General features: G+C 32.9%; 1 protein-coding gene across 1 annotated transcript in view; it reads left to right on the forward strand.

Annotated features, from left to right (window-relative positions):
• Positions 1 to 15,631, forward strand: part of LOC143232454 (uncharacterized) — a 60,428-nt gene extending 44,797 nt beyond the window's left edge. Inside the window, exons 3-7 of the mRNA XM_076467928.1 lie at positions 2,046 to 2,319; positions 2,569 to 2,736; positions 3,823 to 3,899; positions 10,711 to 10,817; positions 15,180 to 15,631. Coding sequence (XP_076324043.1) covers positions 2,046 to 2,319; positions 2,569 to 2,736; positions 3,823 to 3,899; positions 10,711 to 10,817; positions 15,180 to 15,631 — 1,078 coding nt within the window. The remainder of the gene's footprint in view (positions 1 to 2,045; positions 2,320 to 2,568; positions 2,737 to 3,822; positions 3,900 to 10,710; positions 10,818 to 15,179) is intronic.
• The last annotated feature ends 321 nt before the right edge of the window (positions 15,632 to 15,952 follow it).

A 15,952-nucleotide genomic window follows, 5' to 3' on the forward strand; every position in this document is an offset into this window, starting at 1 on the left:
GGTTCCACATGTCACCACTGAATACTTATGACTGGAGTTTCACATATCCTGATCAACTGACCTCAGGAAAATTCACAAACATTTTGGTTTTTGTAAAAATCATTAACCATGGATGCACAAATGCTCCACATTGGCGATTGAAAGGCAAACTGTGCGCACAAAGATTTCCTTGAACACGACAGAGTGGAGTTGATTGTAACATTAGACTAGACCTGGTTGCACGACACGAAACGGGGGACTTGCTATCAACCACACACAAATTGTCTTCCATAATCTACAGAGAAAGTAAGGAAATTCTCCTTCTATCTTTGTCATTGCTGGAAGTTTCTCACATGATCAAAAATTATAATTTATCAAAATACACAGTGAAACAAAGGTGAACTATAACTACTATCAGAACATCTTGACACTATTTATTTAAAAAGAAATTCCCAGACTTTACATATGGTTGGGATACCACGAGTGTATGTATGCATCAGAATAAGGTCGTATTGTTCACTATATTGGAGGATTTGTCAAAAGTTCAAGGTTCACGGTTAAAGACTGACCTCAGAACGGAAATTGCAGTGTCAGACAATAATGCATAACAATGACCATAAAACTGAGTTACGATGGAAAAAACTAGTTTCAGTTGTAATGTGAGACTTGGAGTTTGGTTGATGTAAATTGCGATGAACCGAAGATAGAAATCTTCAACAAATGAAGATGAAAAAAGATGTAGCACAGAAGGGACTAAAACTAATCACTTTACTTGATTCTATATATCAAATTTTTACAAATACTAAGTAGTTATCATTAAAATATCCTTATATTCATATTCACCAACTTTTGTATAGAAGATCGATATTTCTAACGTTTCACATAAATTATGATATTTTGTATGCGTAATAAGTTAATAAGAGGTTAATGGTTTGTTTACTTCACTGTAAAATTAATTAAGTTATATTTTATAAATCACAAACCTTTTAGTGCCTTCTCTACCCATATCAGCCGTTTTTAAACATATAATACCTATAAAATGTTCAGTTAAACTGTAATAAAAAATGTTTATTTGTATATAAGGAACATGTCGTGAACGAGATAGCTATTAAAATAAAACTATCACAACTCGACATATATCAGGAGAACATAATGTCAAATGTAGTCTGGCTTTTTGAATTTCTGCTTTAGATAAAAAAATATTGACACTGAAATTATTAATATTTTATCCTCCTAAACATTCCCCTCTAACAATTCTGGTATTGTATGCCTACATGACTTTTAAAGCTGAACAAATAGTAAGAAAGAAAAGAGTCGGTTTCCTGTAATAGTGTGTATATTCTGCTTCTATAAGTGTTGTTTTATTTATATTTAATACAGTAATATTTGTGGAAGAGTTTTTTGTGTATTTCTTTATAAGAACAAAACTACACGATGGGCTAACTGAGCAGCCTCCATCAAAGGTATCAAAACCCGCAATTTGGCTTTATAAGCTCTTAACCTTGCTGCCGAGTCTTCACGAGAGCCTATTGTCTTCATATACTCAATACTTAGTCACAAGAAAAGCTTTATAAACAGCAGAACACTGAAACTTAATATACTGTCAGTATCACATTTGACTTCTTGACAAATATGTTTTTTAGATTGCGTAAGTACGTTAGAAGGAAAATAATGGTGAAAAATACGTCACTGTATTAAATCATAAACTGAGCGGCATTTAAAAGGCAACAAGTTGTAAAATGAGTTGTTTCATACAAAACTTATGTTTAACTTGGTGTATTAAAATTGTTTAACTGTATGCATGTTGTTGCGTTTCTAATGCTTCTCAGTATATTTTAGGTTAATTACAGATTTCATTTTGGTATTTTCTTAATTATATGAAACCTTGCCAAGTGTTAAAGCATCTGAATAGCATTAACATACATTAACGGTTTCTCCTAAGGACAAATGTCTTGCTGTCTTAACCTGTCTGATGTACTTTTATACATAACACTGTTCGAAAACAGTTAAATATTAGCAGAAGCTTTAAATCTGAATAATTTGATTACATATTTTTCTGCTAACAGGAGGATGTTTCCTACGCTGAGAATTTCGTTTAGTAATATCGACGTTGAGACCAAATATGCTGTACTAATGGACATCGTCCCGGTGGACAACAAACGGTACCGCTACGCTTACCATCGGTCCTCTTGGCTAGTTGCCGGTAAAGCTGACCCTCCTTCCCCGCCTCGCCTCTATCTCCATCCGGACTGTCCTTTCACTGGAGACCAACTGAAGAAGCAGATAGTTTCATTTGAAAAGGTTAAACTGACCAATAACGATATGGATAAACAGTGTCATGTAAGTATTAAAAATCACAAACACACAAAAGAGGTTATTTATAAATATCATACAATGTCTATAGTGTTATTTCAGTCTCACTTAGTTTGTTTCAGATGGTGAAGTTAAGTAACTATTCAAGAAAATTATGTTCCAATGTTAAGCCTACAATTTATATAAAGTGCTTTTTGGAATTCTTTCAAAATACACAAAAGCTTTACAAGATTTATAAAACGACAGATCTCCAACACTGTATTTTGTTTTTTTCAGATCGTTCTAAACTCCATGCACAAGTATCAGCCCAGGATCCATTTGGTTAAACTCAGAGAAGATCATCTGAATCCGCCTCACATAACAGATTTGGAAACTGAGCTAACCAGAACTTTCGTCTTCCCTGAAACTGTCTTTACAGCAGTGACGGCTTACCAGAACCAACTGGTACGTTTGTGCAAACGTGTTGTTCGTACAAATTTTTAATTAACGGCAAGAGACACGGATCTCTTTTGATTGTGTGTTCCCAAATAAAATTTATTTAAACACCTAAACAAGCCTTTCCTTACAAACGGTTAAACACAACCTATACCAGATCACAGTAATAACTTGGTATACAGCCTAACCACTTTAGTTGAAAGAACAGTCGTATACGATATAATATTTCTTGGCAGTTTCGATGCAAAATCTTATTCTTAATTGCGCTAAAGTTTTTGTATAAGTTATAAGTAATCGTTAAAGGGAATGTGTGTATTTGTAAGTGAATTATATGCATGCAATTTACGCAGAACTGTAACACACAAACTAAGTGCTTGTTGAATTTATATCTGGACATAAATGATAATGCAACTTGAAAGCAAAAGTAGCTCATTTATCGTACATGGTGGATTTTATGATAGAATATAATTTACAGTACAAATACGTAATTACAGTAAATTGACTCTTCTTTCTTAGGGTATAAAATATACTTTGAATAATTCTGATTAGGTTACTCATATTGACAAATTAATTGTACCGTTCTTCGTATAACTGTTATCGTATTGATTTTAATTGTCTATATTACAACGTAGCTTTTCGTGTTTCCTGTTTATATTTCTGGCTTTATGGATTATTGTATGTGTTTTTGTTATACGTCTGATATCTCGCACATGTGTATTGATTTTGCTCTTTTACATGGGTATTTTGTAAATCTTGAAGTTTTTCTTCATTTTATTTTATTATTTTTATAGCCTATGTGTTATAAATATAGGATGCAATAATATTTCTGTATGTAATGTATTGAATATACCCATTGCTTTGAATTGTTGGTTTACTAGTTCTGTTGTTGCTTTCTATGTTTTTAATATATTAGTTTTACAATACCATTACTCTTTCATTACTTTACAGCGTTTTTATATCAGTAAATTTCATGTTATTCCAGCTGATTTGTTGTTGTTTTAAGGTATATTTACTTCATTATTGATAGGTTATCAGTTTTTATATTACAAATATTATTATGTTTTCTATTTTTTATAATTTATTTTTTTTCGTCAGATTACGAAACTGAAAATTGACAGCAATCCATTCGCTAAAGGTTTCCGAGATTCCTCTAGACTTACTGATTTAGAGAGGTAAGTTTCGAATTTTTAGGTGCTTATTTTTTACAGAACAAATGTCACTCTCTGAAAAGAATTGTATATGAAATTAACTCCAATAAACAAACTGTATACAAATATATCTCCAAAATGTGAGGTAAACTTCTTGCAGTTTATAGATTTACACACAGGCGAGCTATTCATCCTTTATTGAAAAAATAGAAGTAGGCTTATCTTATTGACGTACTGAATTCAACTTATTCTTGCAGTTCTAGTATTATAAAAACATTACCAGCCTATGTAAGATAATTACAACTAAATTATTTTGAGAAGGAAAGAACTGAGACTATTTTGAAACGAATGTTTCAGTTGATATTAGTATTTCTATATCCCACTAATGATAAATTCAAAACAAGTGTTAAAAGGGAGATTTGTTTTTTATTATTTTTATTTGATCGTACATTATTTTTATAATATGAGTTGTTTTGTCTAGTTCCGCTATAAGTAACTTTTAACGTTTTATAAACTTATTTCTTGACAACATAGTCATCAAAATACAGAAATAATACCATCATAACTATGTATTTTCAAGAACCATAATTTTGCTTCTATGTATTATCTCATTTTAATGAAACCTAAGACGTTACATAAACAACATCGATTGACAATCAGAATTCAAAAGCTTTATTATATGTTTTTTATTTGTATTATGCTTGAACATTTGGATACCAATTTAAATATTAAAATATTTGAAAACTTTCGAATAATGGATTTCACACTACTACTTGAGTAACAACTTATTAGCATAGAAATAAAGGTTTTAAAACGAGGGGTTGAATTAGAATGATTTAATTTTAATTTGGTCTCGTGGTAGATCAGCAGCAAATTTATGGACTTATAATGCTAGTTTAGGGCTCGATTTCCCGCAGCGGACAGAGCGCATACAGTCCATTTTATAGCTATGCCCTAAAAGGAATGAAACAAAATCATATTTATGTTGCTTGAGCAAAATCGAACTATATTTAATTACCCATCATACAGTATTATACCAAGCACGAACAAAATTAATAAGAACAAAATATGAATTACAATTACATGAATTACAAAATCATAAGACATTCTTCATCACCGTAAACGAATTACGGCTAACAGTCACATTGTTTGTTTGTTTATGTCCGGGAATGATGAAAACCAGTTACCATAGAATATCAGATACGTAATGAAATCCTTAAATTTTCCTAAAACCTAAGATTACGAATTAAATTTATCTTTCAAAGTCACATTCTCATAACTCTATAATTAATAATTTATCAATAGGTAAAAATAGAAGACAAGAAACGTACGCCAGATGAACTTGAGCTTTCCATTAACCGAATAACACATGTATGTTTAAGTAGTGAGTCATACAAATAAAACAAGGAATAGAACAAATAAACCTTAAACTGTCCAAACAACTGAAGTACACACTATTTGTTGAAGAGTCGTATTTCCTAATCATAACATGATTTTATGATCACGTACAGAAATTGATGAAGACTTTTTTTTTCAAGCACAAAATCATAGTATTTTCATTATTTACAAAAATTCAACGTGTAAATACGTAGATCAATATTTTTATATTAAGAAAATAAAGAAAACGGCTTAATTTTCTGTCTGATTTTATTTTTTTATAAATTATACGCTGCAAAAAATAAACCAGCATCTGAGAATATGTTCCACGAAACTAACCAACCACTTTTTACCCAGCTGGGCAAACGTTGTACGCAACTCACCATTTCTTACCCGACAAAACCAAACACACAATATCTGAACATATGTCAAGTATACCACTAACCCTTTTTATTCGACACAAAACAAACGCATAAGGTCTACATATATGTTGAGTATGCCATTAACCCTTTTCGTTCGAGAAGAATAAGCATATAAAGTCTAAACATAAGTCGAGTATGCAACTAACCTCTGTTACCCATCTAAACCGAACATACTGAACCTAAACATACGCTGAGTATGCAACTAACTTTTTTTATTCGACAAAATACAAAAACATTGTCGAAACATATCCTACATGTATCACTAACATTTTTATCCTTTAAGGTATTTAAACATTTAACTCCATTAGGTAAGGCTGACAGCCTGGGTTACACATGCCTGCAGGCCTGAAGCTCTTTTCTAGTGTCTACGGTATGGTATTCTATGCAATACTGGTCCAAACATAAGAATATGCAAGAGTCAAATGAACCCTGTTTCTTGTGGGCTAATTTTAAAAGCAAATCAAAACGCGTGGGAAAAATAGTAAAGAATAGATCAATCTAATGTCGTATTGTAAGAGAAAATGGTGAGAAATTTAGCTTCGTCTAAAGAAACTTCATATACATAACTGTTTTAATAGTTGTATTAAAGTAGTCTATAATAAATTCTATTTTTTAGTGACACTTTTTATAATTTACTATATAAGCTAACAAAATTAAACAAAATACTGGGAAAACATTCAACATTACCAATAGTGACAGGTATTGTTACATGTGAAATTTTGTGTTCATAAAACACTGTACAAAACCTATACGTATGCAGTATGACAGAGGGTGAACGAATATTCATATACGATGCATTCTCTCAGAAATAGGTGCTTGAGTATAAACCTTTCCTAGTTATACATCACCTGCGAAGAGCACTTCAGTTCTGTGCACGACACGAGATTTGTTTCATTCACATACTAAGTATATGCTGTCACATGTCAGACAAATAATATACACATATATATATTACACATCATCTATTCCTTGTATGATAGGCAGAGTTTATCGCTACCATGATATTATATCTTGATTTACGTTGATTTTCGTGTAATATTTACAAAACATATAAACGTATTAATTTAGTGTGTCTAATCCTCAACAAGGACGCTGTATATGTATGCACGTAGAAACATCTGGCATTGCTGGGAATATCTGTATCTATGTTTATCTGTTTTTATCTCTATTTATTTTTGCCCACTTAATAATATCTTTTTTCCTTACAAACATACCATTAACGGAATCGATGTGCCGATCTACTTTTTACCGACATTTTTACTTGTAATTATCTACAGTCACCTAACTTACCTTTGCGTCTGTTTCTATCGGTGTGTCATTCTACGCGTCGTTTAGTAACAAGATCCACTCACCTAAGCACTAAGAAAACGTTAATCAGCCACAGTTACTGTATGATTCGTCACATTATGTGCTTGCATATTTAGGCCAATAAAACAGTTCATGTAATAAGTATTACACAAAGTGTTTAAAGTGTCATATACTATTAGTAATTAGTAGCGCATTTCGAATATCAGTTTCAAGTTGACGTGTGGATATAGACTCGAGAATTTATCCCTGACCGTCTGTCTTTTGTTTCATAAAGCTGACTAACACACGTTTACAAGTGAAAAATTAGAGACATGAAAACATCTGATTACAAAACACGTGGATTGCACGCGAAGTTTAGCGGTAGACTTCTTTTATTGAAAAGCCTTAAGTCTTTTCTCATTTTGTTGAAGCATGTTAGAACTGGTTTATTTTTTTTCATATGATATTTCTACTGTATTCTCTAAGGCGACCCAGAGTTGGGTCTTGGGTATCGTATATAGACTTTTCATGCTTTAAATTTAATTCGTATTTTTCGTAAGTCTTTCTTCTTAAGCCTTGGCTTTTCACCAGAATAGCTCAACATTCCTGATATGACAACCAGTTTTTTTAGAGGGGTTCTTCAATAGCCAGCCATTAAATAGTTTTTGATTTGTTAAATTTTGCCACTCGCGGTAGATTAGTTCATGACATCGGTAATGATTGACAGCTTCAACAAATAAGGCAAGAGCAGCAGGACTTTCCTAAACTGTATTTTCCTGCTTTTAATGAAAAGCATGACAATCTAGACTGTATTTCTCTAATGATAATGAACACCGATGTCTTTCTACGGTTCACAGGGGAATAATATTGACATCTTAAGAAGTTCAAAGTGGTTTGACATAAAAACCATTATTTGTGTGAGGATGTTCTATCAGATATTTTAGAATTTAATAATCTCATTCGAAATGGTGTTTTATCAGTTCTAATTCTTTCACTGTTAAATCATTATTTGATAAAGTCAATAATAATGCAAGATGCGTATTTCAGGAAATAATGTTAAATAGACTCGCAGCTTCTAGGAATGGCTGGAACTTTACTGAAGCAACATACTTAGCAAAGTTACTGACGGTTGGTAACAGTCTTAAAGTTATGATCTACCTACTGTTTGACTGTACCACTTTTTATTTCTTCTATTCTTTCCAAGAGGCACTCACTATTGCCTACTGTGAGCATTTCTCCAATACCTATTCTACTCTATGACTTTCCGTATGTTGTCCTACAATCTGATCTCGTGACACATCTTGCTATTCATTTTATTTTCCTTAAATAATGAATGATTTGAGCTCTGAATGGTCATAAATGGAAATAACAGTGATCAGTCCGTGTAATTATTTGGTTCTGGGTATTCCAAGGTTAGCTGTAAAGCTTCGAAATCTGCAATTTACTTGTTGTTTATAATAAATGTATAAATGGTTGTTTCCAAGTTTGTTATGTAGTGCGTGAGTGGCTAGCGTCGACATAAAATAGTTTATTCGGCGTTATGACAACTTCGGCTAGGACTGACGTTAATAAGCCAGTATGTGTTACAACGTTATTTTGTACATATATCAGTGAGAGCGGCGTCGTTATATCTAACTACCTTGTCATCTAGTTCGTGCGTGAATGAATTCATCAACGGAATGTCTCTGTAAAACACAACTGATATTATTCCCAGGAAGTTTATAGTTGTCGAAACGTGTTTTTCAAATACGTTAAATCTAGCTCTAGTTTGTTGGAAAGGTTTTGTTTTTAGATTTGAAGAAAAACTTTAGTTTTCAACGTTTTGTATTTAATATATTTTAACAAATAGTTATTGAAATTGCAATCTTCTCGTTCCAAGGTTAAATTATTCTCTTGTGGTAATTTAAAAACAGTTCTAATTTCATTATTACGTGCAACCATGTACCAGAATGTCGTCATTAATGTGTGTGTAGAACACTGCGTACTTTCAAAGACTCGGTATACGGTATTTTGAGACGTGTTGGTACTTTAAAATATTCCCATAAGTCAATCAAAGTAAATTTTTAGATTTAAATCTGTAGAAAATCTGGTAATTCAAATGCTCTCTAGTACCACTTATAAATATTCGGATAAAAAACAAACCAGCAAAACAACCCTTTTTCAAACTTTGTTACACTATTTTTGGCGGGAACAAGATGCCATTCATTTTATATTGTTCGACTTGGTAGCATCATAATTAAACATACATTAATTTCTATTGTTTTGGAAGTTTAGCAAGAAACAAAGAGACCGCTTGACAACTTCCTAGCGTTTTTACTCATCTCTAGTATGGACTATCAAACAATAATTAAAATACACAATTTCTCATCTTTTTATGGTGTAAGTCTTTTTCCTTTACCTAATTTTTTTTTACCAACAATGTAACCATTTAATTTCCGCGGAGGAACATTTTCTGGTAAAACCCTCTTTCTCACTTAATCTCGTGAGTACCGTTGTTATTTCTTTGTGATTATTCCGTAATAATATCTAAGTGTTCTGACGTTTCTAATACTTTTCATATATCATTATTTTTTTTCCGTCGGAGCAAATTCAGATTTATTGCAAGGCTTTTTTTCCTCTTAATTATTTTTGGTACATGTTTTAATTATTCGAGATTCCACTACTCTATCGAAGCCTTAATACAGAGACCATTTGCAACCGAATATATTTTTCACCTTCGTATTGATCAGCTTGTGAAACTTTTTACATATTTCAAGCTACGGTGACACTATTTCATTCTGTGTTGCGTAAGCTATCTAAGCTACTGCGTATAGGCTTAGCATAGCACATATCCATAATACTCGCATATCTCGTACAGCATGTACACATAATACATATATAGTACGTATCTGTAGTACATGCACATCTCGTGCAGCACATGTTTATAATACAATTGTATTTCCGTATTTTTTAGAGGTAACACTTATCCGAACGTTCTTGAAACGACAACCATTTCGTCTACCTAAATTTTAGTGACATAAAATTAGTGTCTAATACAGGAGTGACTATTCTGGTACTTAAATGCCTGGCATTTATTATGACGAAATACGTCAATATTTGCAGCATCCAGAAGCCTTTGAAACACCACATAAGTAGTTTTTAACTATATATATCGCAGTGTTTCATAACTAACACAATCTTTATACTCACCTGAACTAGGCCTAAGGCTGAAAAAGTCGCTAAATAAATAATAATGGATGAGAACAGAATGGATGAATTTGTGTTCACTACATGTATATTTATGCCATGTTTACCCTTGTCAACAAATTACAACCGACCAAGAGTTGAGTTCTCACACAGACAAGCCAAATGTTTCAACCTTCAAAGTTATATGCACCCTTGTGTTTTGTAATATTTTGTTGTTTTTCCAAGTTACGTTATCTTCACTTTGAACTATGTATTAATTTTATCACTATCATTTTTTACCAGTGAATGATTTTTCCTTGTTTTTATTTTCATAAATCTACTCTTTCTGTCGCTCTTCCATATTATGTGCTGTATAAACACTTTTATTGTTAAGAATTATCTACGCGTTTTAACCTTTTTTCTGTGTCATTTACTTAAGTTTCTCAAATTATTATCTACCTTTTTTTCTGGTTTTTATTCATTTCCATATTCTTAATTTATAGGATATTAAGAAAATATCACATTTGTTTTTTATTATTTCTTTGATTTTTTCTGCTTAACAAATGTTTCACGTCCTATTAAAGCAGAGGGACCATGGAAACACTTTTTCGAAAGTACGCTTTTCGTCATTCACCGTTTCGGACTCTAGTGGCTGGTGAAATAACCTCGAATCCAGTAACTGAAGCAGCAGGTAGGTAGGCGTTAGAGCATGGTTTTTAGTCTTCATGCATTCTGTATGTCTCTTAAATAAAACATGTAAGTTCTATAATTAATAATAACTATCTATTGCTATTCAACTTATTACCAGCCAATATCGTAAACATTTACCAAAACAATATTTTATACTATTCTGAAGGGAAGAAAATCAGTATGGTAAAATACTGAAATTTCATTTAATATTCGAGAAGTTAAACTGAATATGAAACAGCAAATACATATGTATCATAACACTGATTTGTTATAAATATAAGTAGTGTATTATTGACTTATGACAAATATGTATCATTAACTTGTTATAAATATAAGTACTGTATTATTGACTTATGACAAATATGTATCATTAACTTGTTATAAATATAAATACGATGCCATTGGCCTGTTATAAATACAAATAAAGTATTATAAACCTGTTATAAACATAAGTATGCTAATACTGACCTACTATAAATATAAATACTGTGTTATTGATTTGTTTTATCTCTTAGACGAATACATTTATATCTGTTACGTCATTCAGACATGTTCCTTTTGTTGTTATTTTTCTCTTATATTTTTGCTAATATGATATTTCCTTTTAATTTTAAAGATAAAATACACGAATACTTTAACTTAAGAATGATATAAAAGCATTAAATTCAATTAATCAAACGCTTCCTTTAGAAAACCTATATCAATAATTGTGTATTTAACTCTTCGTATTTGCCTTTAAATACAGACTCTTTGAATCAGATCTATACAGTTTCTGAAATTATCATATATAATATGTGAATACGTTTTTCTACAACTTGGTTTATATATGTAACCACATAAGATTTATGTTATTCTTTGCATATGTCTTGTCTCATCGCAGTTATAATACTTAATATGTTGTGCAACGTATGAACGGGTTCCAGAATGTGGAGAGACCGTCTATTTGGAGATTGTTTGTTTGTTTTGGAATTTCGCACAAAGCTACTCGAGAGCTATCTGTGCTAGCCGTCCCTAATATAGCAGTGTAAGACTAGAGGGAAGGCAGCTTGTCATCACCACCCACCGCCAACTCTTGGGCTACTCTTTTACCAACGAATAGTGGGATTGACCGTCACATTATAACGCCCCCACGGCTGGGAGGGCGAGCATGTTTGGCGCGACTCGAGCGCGAACCCACGACCCTCAGATTACGAAGCGCACGCCTTAACGCGCTAGGCCATGCCAGGCCCTATTTGGAGATAAATTTGAACATAAAAGTACAAACGTGTGCTTTCTGTTGTATATCTTTAAGAGGTTATGTAGAAAGTTTATTTCATGACAACAGCAACTTTCATGGCAATCAACTCTGCAACAGGTAATTGTACAAACAACCAAGGAATACGGAGTTAACGTTTTATAGGTTTCAAAAATATGTAGAGTTAAATGTACTACGGCAATAAACCGTTCAGACCAGAACAACATTGACAAGGCTTTGAAACCGTTGTCGTATCACAGACTATGCAGATCCCATTTTATATGTGGTTACTTGTATATACAACGTATACACATTGTCCCAATTATATTACACATATCTTGATAAAATCTGTAGCTTGTAAATATTTAATTCTTCTGGTATTCTACATACTGTGATATAGGTACATACGTGGAAGAGTCCAGTAGGGGATAAATAAAGTTTTATTAAAAATGTGGTTTTGTCAAGACAAATGGCCTCAAAATCCATTGTAAAATATATGATGATGTTTGGCAAAGAAAGTGGTCTTATAATACAAGAGGGCTTAAAATTCAGTGCAATACGATGCAGTAGATGTGGGTTATAAATATACCACTGATAGAACATAAACAATAGGGTTATTTACTAAAAACTACTGCGACTTACCATTGATAAAGCTCTGTAGGACTTGTACACTTTCTACAGCGTGTCATCGTACATCTAGCTGCGGCCTGGCATGGCTAAGTGGCTAAGGTACTCGACTCGTAATCTTAGGGTCGCGGGTTCGAATCCCCTTCAACCAAACGTGCTCGCCCTTTCAGCCGTGGAGGCATTATTATGTCACGGTTAATCCAACTATTCGTTCATAAAAGAGTAGCCCAAGAGTTGGCGGTTGGTGGTGATGACTAGCTGCCTTCCCTCTAGTCTTAGACTGCTAAATTAGGAACGGGGCTAGCGCAGATAGCCCTCGTGTAGCTTTGCGAGAAATTTAAAACAAACCAAACATCCAGCTGGCCACAAAATACTTATAAGCATCAAGGCTTTCATAGGCCTCAAGGCCTCTTTCGGTATAAAAAGATGTTGTCAGGACGATGTCTTTATTTTTAACCTGTCGGACTTTAATGTTGGTTTGTAGTCCTAATTCGGGTCATCCGATTGCAATATCGACTAGTTTATTGGCATTTATCGTGATTATCATTCCTTATAGAATGGAATACAAACTTATTGTGTCAAAACTATTTTTTCTGCAATTCTCTTCATATTTTGACTTGCATATATTGTTTAACTCGCAAGTAAATTATTGAAAAATGAACTGAAAACTAGATGATTGTGTAGCGGAGATCACGTTTCCACGGATAATGTTTACGTCCAATATGGCCGCAAGTTGTTACCGTGTTTACTTGAAAAATTGTCATTTATTGTTCTTGTAACATATGGTATTCAATTTCGTATATGAACGTTAATCGCTTTAAAGTCGGACATCCTAAAAGGTGGAAATTGTGTCCATTTAACATTAAATTATCTTATTTTACTGTAGTAGTTTGCATAAAAAAACAACTACAAAATATATTTTTATCTTCTACTAAGCAACGCAAACAAAAGTTCGTATGGTCTGTTAGGCAATATCCAAAAAAAAGAATAATAATTGGTGTGATAAGTACCCTAAAATGATTTGATTTGACGAGTGCCACAAGGAAAAGTTCATATGGTTTGTTGAATTTACTATTGCATATAAAGAACACTTGAGCTCTTAAGACTATAAAACAAAATAACATATGATCTGGTGAGTGTAGTAAAGGAAGAGAACATATTATCTCTTGAGCTCTGCAATTGTGGTACACTTGGTTTTATTAAGTCCTCACCTAGAATTTGTCGGGTCTGTTGGGCCTTACAGAGGAAATGAAAAATACATAAAGCCAAAATATTGTGTTTCGGATCCTGTTATTTTGAAAAGGACAAATAATTCGTTTTGAACGAACGAAACAAGTATTAAAGCTTCACCTGATTCATTCAAGATATAATTTTAATGTTATTTATGTACATATTTACAAATCAGATTTGCAAACAGTTTGTTCCATAAATCATTATTTTAAGCTGAGTTTACGTGTTTGTTTGTTTTGAATTTCGCTCATAGCTACTCGAGGGCTATCTCCGCTAGCTGTCCCTAATTTAGCAGTGTAAGACTAGAGGGAAGGCAGCTAGTTATCAGCACTCACCGCCAACTCTTGGGCTACTCTTTTATCAACGAATAGTGGGATTGGCCGTAACATTATAGCGCCTTCACGGCTGAAGGGGCAAGCATATTTGGTGTGATGGGGATTCGAACCTGCGACCCTTGAATTACGAGTTGAATACCTTAACCACCTGGCCATGCCAGACCTTTTACGTATTATGGAATTGATGAGATCATTTGGTTGCAGTGAGAATGACAAATTTTAATATATTAAAGTATATAAAATAATTATCAGCAACATAACAGAAAACTTCACCAGAAAGATAAAAAAAAAAGCAGTTGTGATAAGAAATACGTCGCCCTTAAACAAAAGTTTTGCTAGATGTTTTAAAGAGAAAATTGCTATCTTGCAGGAAACTTTGCGGAGGAACATGAACATTATGTACAAACGTACACTATCAGATTATAAACTGGTTACGGGTTTCACCAGTTCCCGTCTATTGTTAGACATAACATAGATTTTTTTCATTCGTATTAACATTTCCTATTTTCATTGTTATATACTTGGTTCTGTTACTGGTAATGTGATAAAACTTCCTTGTTTCAATACTCAGTAGAATGGAAAAAGAATTTTTGTAGAGAATGCTTCAATCTCATGATAAAGTTTTTATTTTCATAAAAAGCTGAATCTTCCAGTTAACCTGAAGATGACCTAAGAAGGTCGAAATGTTGTTCTGTACTTTATTTTAATTAAAGTTTTAATATCCATACCAGCTATCTTATGAATACAGTCTTCCTCAACTATGTTTGCAGAGCTTCGTATAGATATTTAAGCAAATTCTGATCACCGTTGATTACTCTGCTAATTGAGATAAAATACAAACCATTTAAATTTAACTTGAGTGCAGATGTGTCTAATTACTTTTTATCTTACTTTAAGTATTAATTACCTTAACTAATATTTCTATGTTTTATACTAGGCAGAATAACTCCTCCAACGGAACTGCTTCTCATGGCCAGCCAAGTCGGAAATCCCTGGAAAATGCCAGGAATCCCTCTAAGCATGACCGATCTTAGTTCCCTAATGACTGTCCAACAGCAACAGGCAAACCAGTTTGCCGGATTTTACTTGGGTCTGCCAAGAACAATTTTCCCCATGGTCTCAGCTCCAAGTATAATGACTGGAGCTACTGGATCCAACGAGGGCACCTATGGACATATGTCACTGTCTTCAGCACTTGACTGTTCCTCGTCCAGACCCGTTCCGACGTCTTTGTCAACTATATCTAGCGTAACTGATAGAAATGCTTCATTCTCTCCTAATCATATATATAGTTCTCAGCTTCATTTATCCACCTTATACTCTGGATTGAAGTTTCATCCATACTTAAGGCCCAGTCTCCTTCAAACCACCAGTTCAAAACACCAGTAAATACTGAAAGTAAAGGACTTTTACCTTAAGTGCTTTGCCGAACCTTTAAAACTAACATAAAAATACCTTATTATCATGTATTTCACAGTCTTTCAAATACTTTATGACTGATCTCACCTAAGGAAGTCAAGTTTCTTCGTTTCGTGACTTCATAAAAGACAAAAAATAAATTTAATAATTCTCTTAAAAGAGGTGAATTTATGATTCTTGTTATATCAGTTCTATATTAAGAAATAATATCTCACTCGAAATTACGTTTAAGGTTTTCAGCTAGAAAAAAAATCATGTACTGTTTGACTTCCAAAATTCATAAACATTAAA

The sequence above is a fragment of the Tachypleus tridentatus genome, chromosome 1 (genome assembly GCF_004210375.1).
Source record: "Tachypleus tridentatus isolate NWPU-2018 chromosome 1, ASM421037v1, whole genome shotgun sequence".
Taxonomy (NCBI): domain Eukaryota; kingdom Metazoa; phylum Arthropoda; class Merostomata; order Xiphosura; family Limulidae; genus Tachypleus; species Tachypleus tridentatus.